We start from the raw sequence: 13,020 nt of genomic DNA, 5'->3' as shown, positions 1-13,020 counted from the left end.
GGGTGGCCCAAAACAGAGGTCCCCTCTCCTGCAAGTGTCACCGTGCAGTGCAGACAGGATGCAGCACTCCCACCCGGACCCCTCAGGGTAGCCCGTTGGAAGACTTAGAGGTCCCTCTCTCACTGTGATAGCAACACCGCTCCTTCAGGGATGCCACAGGTTGAGGCCAAAGATGAAGACTGTCTTATGAAACTCTGTGTTTCCTGGGATTGGCTTTTAGATGCTTCAGTGGAGACCATGTGATACAAATGTGTGCTGGCTTCTATCTGCACCCCAGCGGTGGTTTGTTAACTTCACATGAAGAACCCTAACAGGAATACACGGGCAGGGAAGGAAAGGTAATCAAAGGCCCACTCTAGAGGCAGCCGGTAAGGCATGAGCTACATTTATCTTCTGATCCGAAACAGAATCTTAATTAGCACCAGGATATTAGAAATTACTTTTCATTGGTGAAATGAGTTCTCAAGATGCATGAATTGGCTACAAATATTGTAGAGGCTCCTCCTTCCCTAGTATGAACAGGGTATAAGTAATCAGGGAGCCAAATTGTCTATGGCTTTGGAATGGAATCTGAAAATGCTTGCTGGAGTATTCTGTAACCTGCACAACCAGAGTTAGCCAAGTCTTGTGACTAAAATATTCTCTCATCTGTTTGGAGTCAATTTTCACACAAGGTGCCACCAAAGCACCTAAGACAACAGACACCTGGGACTTCATCAAGCTTACCGTGGCCAGATGCTGCCTTGTTGCCAGTGGGTGTTGACATTTGCTTCCACAGCACCAGTCTGTTGGTGAGAGGGGAGTCTGTGAGAGAAGACACCTAGATGGCTCACTCAGCTTTGAGGTTGTCGACAATCTCTCAAAAAGAATACAAGAATCTTGCATGATCCAGTCCAGGTGACTTGGGACCTTTTGCTCTGATAACTTTAGTATTCTCACAAATAATCAGGGAACTTCTGAGCATAAGCTGAATGAGTTACTCATACTTAATGAGTACTGTTCTGTGACCGCACTCGCACACAGAAACAAAGGGCTTGGGCAAATTTGGGGTTACCTTTATATTCCTGAGCAGACCTTCCACAGCCATGCTCAGTAATATTTCACAACACCAGAATTTCTGATGTCAGTTAAATACCACTATTCGATTTGTAAAAATCAATCTTAAAGCACTTTGTTTTAATCTTTATTCTCTTCAATTATAAAAATACATACTCACTATAAAAGTGTTACATTATAGAAAACAGAAAAGCCAAAAATTCCCCCAGAATCCCACCATCAGAGTTGACTACTCCTCTTTGATAAACATTCCTCCAGGTTTTCTAAGCACATAGTAGCACAGAAGCAGGAAAAGGTAAAATCCTACTACATAGATACAACTACTCTTCTGCAAGTTTTCAAATAGTTCTGAAGGATAATTACGATCAATTTCTTCAGGGAACTTTACGCACTAATTTTCAGAGAAGATTCACTGACACTGTGGGTAGAAAAACCTCTAAGATTTTCTTATCATTTATAATAAATATTGTCCCAAGTGTTAAAAGTAAAATAAAGTTTTTAAAAATAGTAAATAAAGAATAATAAATGTGATACAGAGAAGAAAATTTCAGAAAATCATCGCAGTTTCTTATCAAAATCAAAACTCCTAAGTCCCAATTCCAACAAGTACCATAAAACGGCTTTAAAACGGGATTTTGAGAAACAGTCACTTCTTTTCCACAAAATATAGCTGTCAGGTCTCCATATGCAAGCCTGGAGCCTGAAAGTCTGAATTCCTGCTTGCCTGGCTGAAGTCTCCCACCCTATGCCTGCTTGTTCGACATTGTCCCTGTTCCCCCGGACAAGCCCCTCACCCAACCCTGCCATCTTAACTGTTCTTATGTTAATGTAAATACCTCTCACCCAACCCCGACATCTTAACTATTCTTATGATAATGTAAATACCTCTCACCCAACCCCACCACTGTAACTGTACTCTGCAACACCCTCACCCCCCAAAAAACTGCCCAAACCTATAAAACCAACCACTAGCTCACTGCCCTTTGCTAATGCCCTTTTCGACCTTAGCCCACCTGCAGCCAGGTGAATAAATAGCCATGTTGCTCACATGAAGCTTGTTTGGAAGTTCTCTTCATTCAATGCGCACGTTTTTCAACAATAGCTATAAAAGTAATGCTACCATTGTGGCGTCTTTCTCTTTTTTTTGAGACAAGGTCTCACTCTGGCATGATCACACTGCACCCTTGACCTCCCAAGCTCAAGTGATCCTCCCACCTCAGCCTTTCACATGCCTGGCTATTTTTTTCTTTTTTTTTTTTTTTGGTAGCGACATCTCACTATGTTGCTTCATTTAACAAATAAAGGGAAGAAGGGTGGGGACAGAATAGAGGACACAGACTAGAGTTCAGCTTTTACAAGTGGCAAAGGACAATTTTGATTCAACCTCCCACAGCTTCATTTGTAATGCTTGCAAGACATCTTCCATCTATTGAATTGAAAAAATAAATATACACACATATCAATATCATTAAAAATTACACATGGTTCAATATAATTAAAATATACACTTAATGCAATTTTGAATATGTCATGCATTGCATGGTAGATATTCAGTGTTTAACAAAACTACTCAGAAGCATAAACTATATTTTTTTAAAATAAAACATAATTCTATCAACAGCAGTTCTCAATCTATAATCTGTATCTCTTCCATACAGTAATCACCATCTATCTCACCTATCTGGCAATGAGAAGAGAAAATGTTAACATACAACAATAAGGCTATTTATACCACAAGAATTGAATCAAACAAAACATTGCTTTGAATCAAAAATGTATTTCTGGCTTAGCAGTGTTGGAATACATAGTTTTGATTTTGACATGAAATGACTTCCTTATTATTTTGTTGATAAAGCTTTAGCTTCATTTGAGTTCCCCAAAGATCAACTTTACTAAGAACTGAAATGAAATAAGCATACGCTTACAGTGAGCAAAACAGATGACATTATGAGAATTATCATTTGTGGGGGAGCACTTCTTCACTGATAAATTGTTCATACAAAGATGTAAAACGTACAGAATAAAATTACCTGTTTTAGAGACTTTTCTATTTCAACTCTGCTTTCAAGATTAAAAAGCTCTTTATCTTCTGACACAATTTGCTTCTCAGAGGACCCTAAAACATAACTGAAGTACAGTTCAAGGTTAAAATATAAGCTGGGTGTGGCGGCGTGCACTTATTCCCAGCTATTCAGGAGATGAGACGGAAGGATCATCGGAGGCTAGGAATCTGAAACCAGCCTGGGCAACACAGCAAGACTCCAAGCAATATGCCTATAGTCCTAGCTATTTAGGAGGCCGAGGCAGGAAGATCACTGGAATCCAGGAGTTCGAGGGTGCAGAAAGCTATGATTACAGCACTGCACTCCAGCCTGGGTGACAGAGCAAGACCCCATATCTTAAAAAAAAATGTTTTTAAATAAATAAAAATAAAAAGCCGGGGCCGGGGGGAATATACTACTAAACTTTTTTAAATTTATCCTACTAAATTTTTTATAAAAAATTCAATTTTTTATAAAAACTGAATATACTTTTACTCCAAAAAAATTTCTCACAGTGTTTTCTCCTACAATTTAGAGTGTCTGACTTTTCCAATACCAAATAAAGAAGCAGGTCAAAGCAAAAAAAAAAAAAAAAAAAATACTGGCTTGTTAGAAATCATTACTTGAAAATATATTTAACTAAACAGTATTGATTTAGTTCTGAAGCTTCCGTACCAATTTCTCTGCAAACTTAACTTTCTGAAACACCAGTTGTGAGGTAAGCATTTATATATCACACTTACCTTTCGATGGCTTCAACACTGAGGCAAAACAAGTCTCTCTTGTAATCAAGATTCTTGGGTGTGCATCTGTACACGTAGCCGAGGTTGAGTGAGCACCCCGTGCAGTACAAAGTCTCAAGGATGCTGCAATAAAGGAATGTCTTGCTTTAGGAAACAAAATAGCAACTCGTTATAATAAAAATCTTATTGTTAAAATCCATAAACATTTCAGTCTCTGAAGTATGCTATTTTGACCATACCAGGTTATACACATAAGAAGGAAAAAATGATAGTAAGATATTTACAAATATAAAGACAGTCATCTCTAGACCATGTCTTAAGTATCAAACGACAAGGGACATACAAAAAAGTGACAAGAGAGGATACTGAGGTGATGTTTTTCTAGAATATAAATTCCTCTATCTGGTACAAGAAAAATAATCTAAAATTTGGAAATACACAAAAAGATTCTACATGTCCTTTTAACGTCATGTTGTCAAAAAGCCCACCAAGGGGCATTAGCACATTAGGCAAGGGACAGGGAATTTTTTGGTAACTAAATGTAACAAAGCAGAGAATAAATATTTTAGGTGTGCCAGCCATACAGTATCTGTCACCACTCACTTCTGCCACTGTAAAACAGAAGCACCTATAGACAACATGTAACTGAATAATCTGTTTTCCAATAAACTCGTATTCACAAATGGGTGCCTGGTCCATGGGTCACAGTTTACCAAGCTCTGCTCTAGTGGAAAGTAATACTGTTTGGCTTAATAAAAACAGACTCTCTAAAGTTAGATGACAGCCCATGTAATTGTTCCTTCATTCTCATTATCTCTCAACTCAGGCTCCATACACTTGAATATACCCTCCCCTAAAGCCTATTCATGTCTCCTTAAAATCTGGCTTAGAATCCAGTGTCTCGAATTCCTAGCCCCAAGCAATCCTTCACCTTGGCCTCCCAAAGTGCTGAGATTATAGACATGAGCCACCATACCCAGACAGCTTGTATAAGCTTTTACATAAGAAATATAAAAGCATGCTGGTAAATCTCACCTATATTACTCACAGTTAACCAGCAAACCTCCATGCTAAATATCAAGCCTCATTACCATTATGAGACTGCCTCACACCATTACCAAGATTACAAACTAATATCTAATGTAAGTGTCATCAGCCAAGAAAGAACACTTAAGAGAAACCAGAGGCTTGAACTCCCCAAACAGACTGAGCCATGGATAAGACTGTTCTATCCTGAGTTATCAAAATCAACCTAACCACCACCAAAAATAGGAACAAACCCATTCATACTTCTAGAATCATCTTCTAGAGCAATGAAGAGATGATAACTACTATTAAGCCAGCATCTTTCTGCTTTCAGTTGGCAAGAATTTGGCCAGAATTCACCCTTTTCCTTGAACAATAACATTGAGAAAGCAGTGGCAACAATCTTAAGGTAATTTTAGACAAGGAATAATTTGATTGTAAGATCCTCAACAAAGGACAGAGTCAGACTGAACAGAGGAAACAGCACTGCTACCTTCACAACATATTTCTAAAGCCCACAGTGCTCTTGCTGACCATCAGCAGAATGGCTCAGGCAGGTATTCCGCAGGATGAGCTTATGGAAAAATTCACAAGCATCCCAAAGCAATATGGGAGTGTGGAGCACACAACCCTAGTGAAGTCCAAGACAACTGATGGCAACGTAATTGATGGGTTTAGGTGACACAAACAAACAGTATTAATAGCTCTGAGTCAAAGAGAGTGATCAATCCTGATTATAAAGAAGAAGAAAGTCTTGGTTTGGTGCTAGACTGTCTTTGACACTTGTCTCACAGTTGCAAATCTTTTAATAGTAAGAGAACAGACTTCAGGCAGAGAACCAGCCAGGCAATAATATCTCAGCTAGAAGTAATCACATTTGTTTTCACTGTAATTATCTTCAGTTGCTTTCTAGTTATGGTGAGTTTTATGTTTATGATAGTACAAAAAGAATCGTTTTAAAATTTAAATAAAGCCGGGCGCGGTGGCTCAAGCCTGTAATCCCAGCACTTTGGGAGGCCGAGGCGGGTGGATCACGAGGTCAAGAGATCGAGACCATCCTGGTCAACATGGTGAAACCCCATCTCTACTAAAACTACAAAAAATTAGCTGGGCATGGTGGCACATGCCTGTAATCCCAGCCACTCAGGAGGCTGAGGCAGGAGAATTGCCTGAACCCAGGAGGCGGAGGTTGCGGTGAGCCGAGATCGCGCCATTGCACTCCAGCCTGGGTAACAAGAATGAAACTCCGTCTCAAAAAAAAAAAAAAAAAAAAAAAAAAATTTAAATAAAAGTTTTAGGTTGATTTAATTCAAAAAATTAAGTACATAATAGCATAGCTGGTAGCTGGTACACAAATAGGGCAAAAATGATGAAGGTGACACCAAAATGGCGAGAGGTGGAAAGTGGAGAAGAAAGAGCACCTTGAAGGAAGTCAGGAGGGATAATAAGCATCATCCTAGCTCTTCCTGCTAATTAGTCCTGTGACCTTAGCAAAGTTCTAACCTCCCTGGGCCTTACTTTCCTTAACTACAAAATGAGAAATGATCTAAGGCTGGCTTTTCTTAATTTGTATGGCCCACATGCCAGCACCACAGTGTGTCACATCCACGAACTATCTGTACTGGTTTTGGTTTTTTCTTTTTACTTTTATGGAAGAGATACACAGGTCAAAGACTGCAGAAGCGGGGACGCAGAGCTTCCAAGCCCTTTCTAGGTACACCACCCTCCTGGCATCTCATATTCACCAACCTGGACGTTCTCTAAAACCTATGGGCTTTTCGGGTTTTATTACATAGGCATGATTGATTAAATCATTGCTCATCATCTCTAGCCCCTCTCCCTCCATGGAGGTGAGAGAAGAGGTTGGGGTACAGCTGAAACTTCCAACCCTCTAATCATGCCTTGGTCTTGAAGGCATGGGTAGCCCCCATCCTGAAGCTACCTAGGAGCCCCCAGCCACAGTCATCTCATTAGGATTCAAGAGGACATTATCATCACTCCAGAGATTCTAAGCATCTTAGAAGCTTTTGCATCAGAACTGGGGTCTAAGACCAAACATGATAACAAAAAATACTATTATCACCCCATCACTTAAGAAATTAAAAGGGTTTTAGGAGCTACTAACTTTCTGTCTCCTGCTAAATGTATAAGTTGAAATCATAGTACCTAATGTGATGGTATTAGAAGGTGGGATCATAAGGAGGTGATTTGGTCATAAAGGCATAGAGTAACTTTTTTAAAATTATAATATACTTTATTTGATAGGATACTCCAGCATACCAGTATTTTTAATATACATTAAAATATATACAAAATTAATTTTTGTTTAACTGTGTATGACCTGAAGTTATTCCATATGCGAGTATAAGATACAGTTTACATTTGGAGCAACAAGTATATAGGGCAGCGTGTCCCACTCAGTATACTCAGGTACCACTATGGCACATGGGTGGCAGGTATGGCAAGATATTTGTCCTCTCAACCCTTAGAGTGGCCACACAGGACCTTAGCTTGCTGGAGCTCCTGTGTTGTTTGGTCTTGCCTTATCTGTTTACCCCAATAGGTTATGTGTGTGTGACAGCAGCATTTTATGTGTGCTACTACATGAGAAAGGTGGGCGGCATTCGCCTAAGGCACTCTTTAACAATGAGATTTTACAATACAGGTAATTTCCTTTTTTTTATTTATTTATTTATTTTTTTTTTGGAGACGACGGAGTCTTGCTCTGTTGTCCAGACTGGAGTGCAGTGGCACAATCTTGGCTCACTGTAACCTCCGCCTCCCAGGTTCAAGCAATTCTCCTGTCTCAGCCTCCAGAGTAGTTGGGATTACAGGCACACACCACCACACAAGGCTAATTTTTGAACTTTTAGTAGAGACAGGGTTTTGCCACATTGGCCAGGCTGGTCTTGAACTTCTGACCTCCAGTGATCTGCCTGCCTCAGCCTCCCAAAGTGCTGGGGTTACAGGCATGAGCCACCGTGCCCAGCCTTCTTTTTCTATTTTTCTTTTCTTTTTTTTTTGAGACAGAGTTTCGCTCTTGTTACCCAGGCTGGAGTGCAATGGCGCGATCTCGGCTCACCGCAACCTCCGCCTCCTGGGTTCAGGCAATTCTCCTGCCTCAGCCTCCTGAGCAGCTGGGATTACAAGCACGCGCCACCATGCCCAGCTAATTTTTTGTATTTTTAGTAGAGACGGGGTTTCACCATGTTGACCAGGATGGTCTCGATCTCTTGACCTCGTGATCCACCCGCCTCGGCCTCCCAAAGTGCTGGGATTACAGGCGTGAGCCACCGCGCCCAGGCTTCTATTTTTATTTTCAATTTTCTTCAGCACCAAGCCCAAAGATCCAAAAAGGGAATGTCAGAATACGCTTTTATAAAACTAGAAACTCTAATTATCTAAAGGTGACCACAACCACTCAAGAATTGATATACTCCTTTTTGAAATGGGATATAGAAAAAGAAAAAAAAAAGAACTGATATATGTGAATGATTAACTTTTACTATCATGAAAACTTTTATCCCAAGTAATCTTACTACTAGAAATGACCTTTTAAAGATTTTAATTAAAAAAAAAATTCTCTAACATATTCATATAAATACAGCTTTACTCACCAACCATTTTCCTTTTCACGTTTGGATAGCTTCTGTTCCTTATCCACAGAAACATTACAGGAAACACCTACAGAGAAAGTAATAATTTATTAATGTGGTTTGTTATAACGTACATGCAAAGAGAGAATTTCTAATCCAACTTTTTAGAACTTGGAGGACAAAAAATAAGTCCAAAGTCAAACACACACACGAGTGGTTCAAAACTAAATGTACTAGGGGTCTTCTGGGAAAAGATGGCAGAATGAGAGTTATTTCCAACCAGGCGCAGTGGCTCACACCTGTCATCCCAACAGTTAGAGAGGCCAAGATGAGAGGATCACTTGGGGCCAGGAGATGGAGATCAGACTGGACAACATAACAGGACTCCATCTCTACAAAAAAATTTTTAAGTAAAAATTAAAGAAAAACGTTAAAAGGTTATTTCTTTCCTTTCCCTGAAAACCACTAACATTTATAGAATGGCTAAAACTGAGAGAAAAATTCATTCAACAGTAAACTTGGAACCATTAGAATCTCAAATCACAGACTGCAAAGAATTATCTACCAGATAGTGAAATCGGGTTCCAAACCTAAGAAGATGCAAAGAGCCAACACATCTATCTCCAGATTTCCAACACAGGACCCGTTTCTCTAAAAGTAACTGAGAGGGTCCTCAGGATCCTAGCCACACATCTTTTACTTGGACAATGACTTGGACAGAGGTCACAGCTGGACTCGAGGCAGCAGCAAACATTCTCAAAGAGTCCAGGTCTAGGACACACTAAAGGACAGGGTAGAGGATGAAAGAGAAATGAAAAGGGACATCAGACCTAAAATGGCCAGAACTGACTTAATTTCACCTCCTCCTACAGTCTACCTTAACTTGGTAAACTCCACCTCCATCTACTTGCTTGCTGAAATCAGAAACCAGGGTGTCTTCCTTATTCTTCATCTCCTCATCCTGCTTCCCCGTGTCTACTCCACTGATCATCCCATCAATTCTACCTCCCAAACCTCACTCCAGCCCCCAAACCACCAGCACCACCTCTTGTCTGGACTCCTGCCCTGGCTCTTCACTGACCTTCCCACTTCTATACTTATTCCTCCTTCAACGCTTTCTCCAAAGAAAAAGCAGGGTCATATTACACCCCTGCCTAAGCTAGCATCACGGTTTACTCACTAGAACAGATTACTATTCTTCAGAACAGACTACAAAGCCCTGAAGTTTCTGGCCCCTTAATTCCTCCCTAAATCTTTATTCTTTGACCATATTCTAGTCTCCAGGCTTTTGCACCAGCTGCTCAGCACCTGTCAAAAGCAAACAGCATGACCAAGAATTATACCTGTAGCCAAGCTAGCATTCACATATTAAAAACAGGAAAATATTTTCAAGCACATCAACTTGAAATTTTCTTGGAGATGTCGGGGAGAGGGGCATTAATGATGACTAGTGAAACAAATCAGGAATGAAAAAACTATTAAGAAGCTTTCTTACATTAAAGACTAGTGGAGTTGGGAAATAAATTCATATAAACATGATAGGATCCGGTGCTGTAGCTCACATCTGTAATCTCAGCACTTTAGGAGGCCAAAGCAGGGGATTGCTTGGGGCCAAGAGTCTGAGATCAGCAAGACTCTGTCTCTACAAAACATTTTAAAATTAGCCAGGTGTTGGTGTCTGTAGTCCCAAGCTACTTGGGAAGCTGAGTGGGAAGGTAGTTTGAGCCCAGGAGTTCAAGGTTACAGTGAGCTATGATTGTGCCACTGTGCTCCAGCCAAGGCAACAGTGGGATTTTAATCCACTATAAGCCTGTCTATTCAAAAAAAAAAAACCTATTAAATAAATAACCCTATTATAAGAGAAAGGCTGTGTTATGGCTACAAAACACAATGTAAATGTATGGAATGTAAATATATAAACCCTGACAAAATGAAAACAACGAAACTATCAAATTGGGTAAGGAAGGAATGGAAATGAATCCGAGTTCATTTGTTTGTCTTTACTGGGGGGGGGGCAAGGAGGTGTTAAATCCCCTCTGATCTATCAAAAATGTATAGTTCTTTAAATTTTAAACTGTTTGCTATTTTTAAACTATGTTTTAAATTTAAAATTAATATAAAAATTAAATAACAAAAATAATACCCTTTCTATATGTAAAACAAAACAAAGAACCCACATGGCAAAAGATAAACACTATCGAAACAAAGAACAAATAAAATGAAAGATGTAACACCAAATATGTTATTTCTTAAAAAGATGTAAATCAGGTAAATTCATTGAAACAAAGAGCTTCCCCTACTGGATCAAAAATCTGCATGGCTTGGTTTTAATAGGTGCAAAGAGTTAATCTCAACTTTCAGTTAACTGGTGGACACTGGTGTGCTCCTTTATTCTCAGTATTACACCGAGGAAAACGTTCCAGAAACATCAATAAGACGGTGGTGAATTTCTGCCTTCGAAACATTTACAGTATTCAAAGACAGGAAGAACTTCATCTTGAAAAACCACAATCCAAAAGTAACAGCCATTTTCACATCAATTCAGAAAAAATATAAGTGAATCACTTCATCCCTAAATACTGCAAAAACAGCAAAATGAGAGAACAGTGGAAAAACCGAGGTAACTGCTAGAACCAGGATTAGAAACTAAATTCCATCTTCTTCTCAATTCTTTTGCTACATCCTCCTTCCTCGCCAATTTTGATGAGATTGTTGGTGCTTTTATCGCACGTTTCCGTCCCTTTCTTCCCCCATAGCACTGTGTTCTGTCAGCTCTGCGGCTCTCACTCGAGGCTGCAGAGGCATCGCTGATACACCAACAGACCGCTAATTCCTGTGGGGAGTCTTAGTGCCGGCTACACCTCAAGTGCTTACAATCTAGTTAGCCATTTGTTTCTCTCTTTTCTTAGGATCTCTCAAAAAACGTTATTCTTTGCTGCCCTTTATTTCTGAGTAATGCTGACGATGATGCTGATTCAACGGCTGCTCTTCTGGGATCGGGAACCACAGAAAAGAATCCATCCCCCCAGAGAGCCAAAGTGGAAGAGAGACCCTCCTCCCCTCCTCCTGCGACAGCTCACACTCTCAGGCTTTTTGCTCTTAAAGTCCCTGAGCAGCCCCAAGGAGCCTCCTCCTCCGAGGCCGCCCAGGCGTGGCAGAGCTGGAAGAAGGCGACCTCAACCCCCAACCCCCCAACCCCCAACCCCTGCGCGGCCCGACCCAACTGACAGCGCAGTAGGATGCAGTTGGTGTCCTCCTGGCTGGTCACCCAGCTCAGCGAGTCGCCCAGCGGCCGCCGGCATCCGGAGCACAGGAACACCAGCGGCCTCTCCTCCTCCGCCGCCGCCGCCGCCTCCTCCTCGAGCCGCGCCTTCTCCGTGTCGGCCACCGACGCGTCCTCGCTTGTGGAGCGCCACATGCTCGTCCACTTCTGCAGCAGCTGGTGGCGGCTCGAGTCTTCGGAAAGCCTCTTGCTCAACAGCGAGGAGTCGCTGCACTTGCCCTTGTCGCCGTACTCACAGCCGCCAGCGCAACCTGTGGGACACCTCAGTGACCGAGCTCCCGCCATTACCTACAAATCGCCCGCGTCCCAGAGCGCTATTGGAAGAAGGGAAAAAAAAAGCCCCTGCGCATGCGCGGGGCAGGCCGCAGTGGCGGAGGCCGAGAAGGGGCAAATGCCGGGGGGGGGGGGGGGGGGGGGGGGGGGGCGGGACGGCGGGCGGTCACTGCGCCTGCGTCATGCTTTCTAGTTTGAAGAAATTGACGCTGCGGACATGTTTGCTTGTCTTCCTGAGGATTATTCGCCCCTTTCCGTGGGATGGGCAGCACCACTGAGAAAAGTACAGGCTGCAAGCTTGAGTGTCTAAGAACCACTTTCACAGACGCCGGTTCAGTAGGTAGTGGGTTAGCCCGAGAATCTGCATTTCTAACAAGTTCCTAGGCGTGCCCACGCTGTCAGTATTGGCGGCCCCACATTATCTAGGGGTTGGAGAGCAGTCTTGCTATGTTGCCGGTCTCGAACTCCTAGCCTTAAGCGATAGTCCCGTCTCGGCCTCCCAAAGTGCCGGGATCGCAAGCGTAAGCCACTGTGCCAGACGGACACCTTTTTCCTTTTTTGTAAATGGACTAATTATAGTTGTATATAAGCAGCTCCACTTTTGATGACTACTGCTCCTGGGGGCCTCCTTTCCATGAAGTGGAGAAGGCAGTGGATAGGGGTGACCCTCATCACAAGGTCCTTTAGCACATTGCTATTCCTGAAATGAGACCCTGGGAACGGCCCCTTAGGCTGTCACTGCAAGGAAAAAGTCGAGGAAGCAGCAGTGCCCCCTGGAAAGCCTGAAAGCGCCCCTGCTGCTTGGATCAAGGAATCATTCGTCCTTGCGTGGGAGAAGCATCCCCCTTCTTGCTGATAAGGACAGATTTCCTCAGCTGCCCCGGAAAGCCAGTCTCTGCCTAAAACACCCCAGGTCAGGAGGGAAAGCTGGCGGGGAACCAGCCAGCTGCACCACAGACAGCTTGGCCGCATGCCTGGGAAGAAAGCTACCTGTAAGGACC

General features: G+C 42.1%; 1 protein-coding gene across 1 annotated transcript; it reads right to left on the bottom strand.

Moving 5' to 3' along the window:
• Nucleotides 1-1,161: 1,161 nt before the first annotated feature.
• On the bottom strand, nucleotides 1,162-12,194 carry MIS18A (MIS18 kinetochore protein A). Its single transcript, XM_032277043.1, has 5 exons — nucleotides 11,692-12,194; nucleotides 8,485-8,551; nucleotides 3,842-3,964; nucleotides 3,087-3,183; nucleotides 1,162-2,482 (listed from the first exon to the last, which is right to left on the bottom strand). Exons 1-5 carry the CDS (start codon nucleotides 12,029-12,031, stop codon nucleotides 2,402-2,404), a joined length of 708 nt encoding a protein of 235 aa, XP_032132934.1. The 5' UTR covers nucleotides 12,032-12,194; the 3' UTR covers nucleotides 1,162-2,401.
• Between the last annotated feature and the right edge of the window lie 826 nt (nucleotides 12,195-13,020).

This window comes from Sapajus apella, unplaced genomic scaffold, assembly GCF_009761245.1.
Source record: "Sapajus apella isolate SASKATOON/1434 unplaced genomic scaffold, GSC_monkey_1.0 scaffold8, whole genome shotgun sequence".
Taxonomy (NCBI): Eukaryota; Metazoa; Chordata; class Mammalia; order Primates; family Cebidae; genus Sapajus; species Sapajus apella.
The sequence above is the reverse complement of the archived record's forward strand: the minus strand, read 5'-3'. Positions and strand labels throughout refer to the sequence as shown.

Coding starts and splice junctions, on each gene's coding strand:
- MIS18A (XM_032277043.1), bottom strand. CDS start 12,031: ATGGCGGGAGCTCGGTCACTGAGGTGTCCCACAGGTTGCGCTGGCGGC. Junction 8,552..11,691: donor CAACTGCATCCTACTGCGCT/GTCAGTTGGGTC, acceptor CTTTCTCTGTAG/GTGTTTCCTGTAATGTTTCT. Junction 3,965..8,484: donor CGTGAAAAGGAAAATGGTTG/GTGAGTAAAGCT, acceptor CCTTTATTGCAG/CATCCTTGAGACTTTGTACT.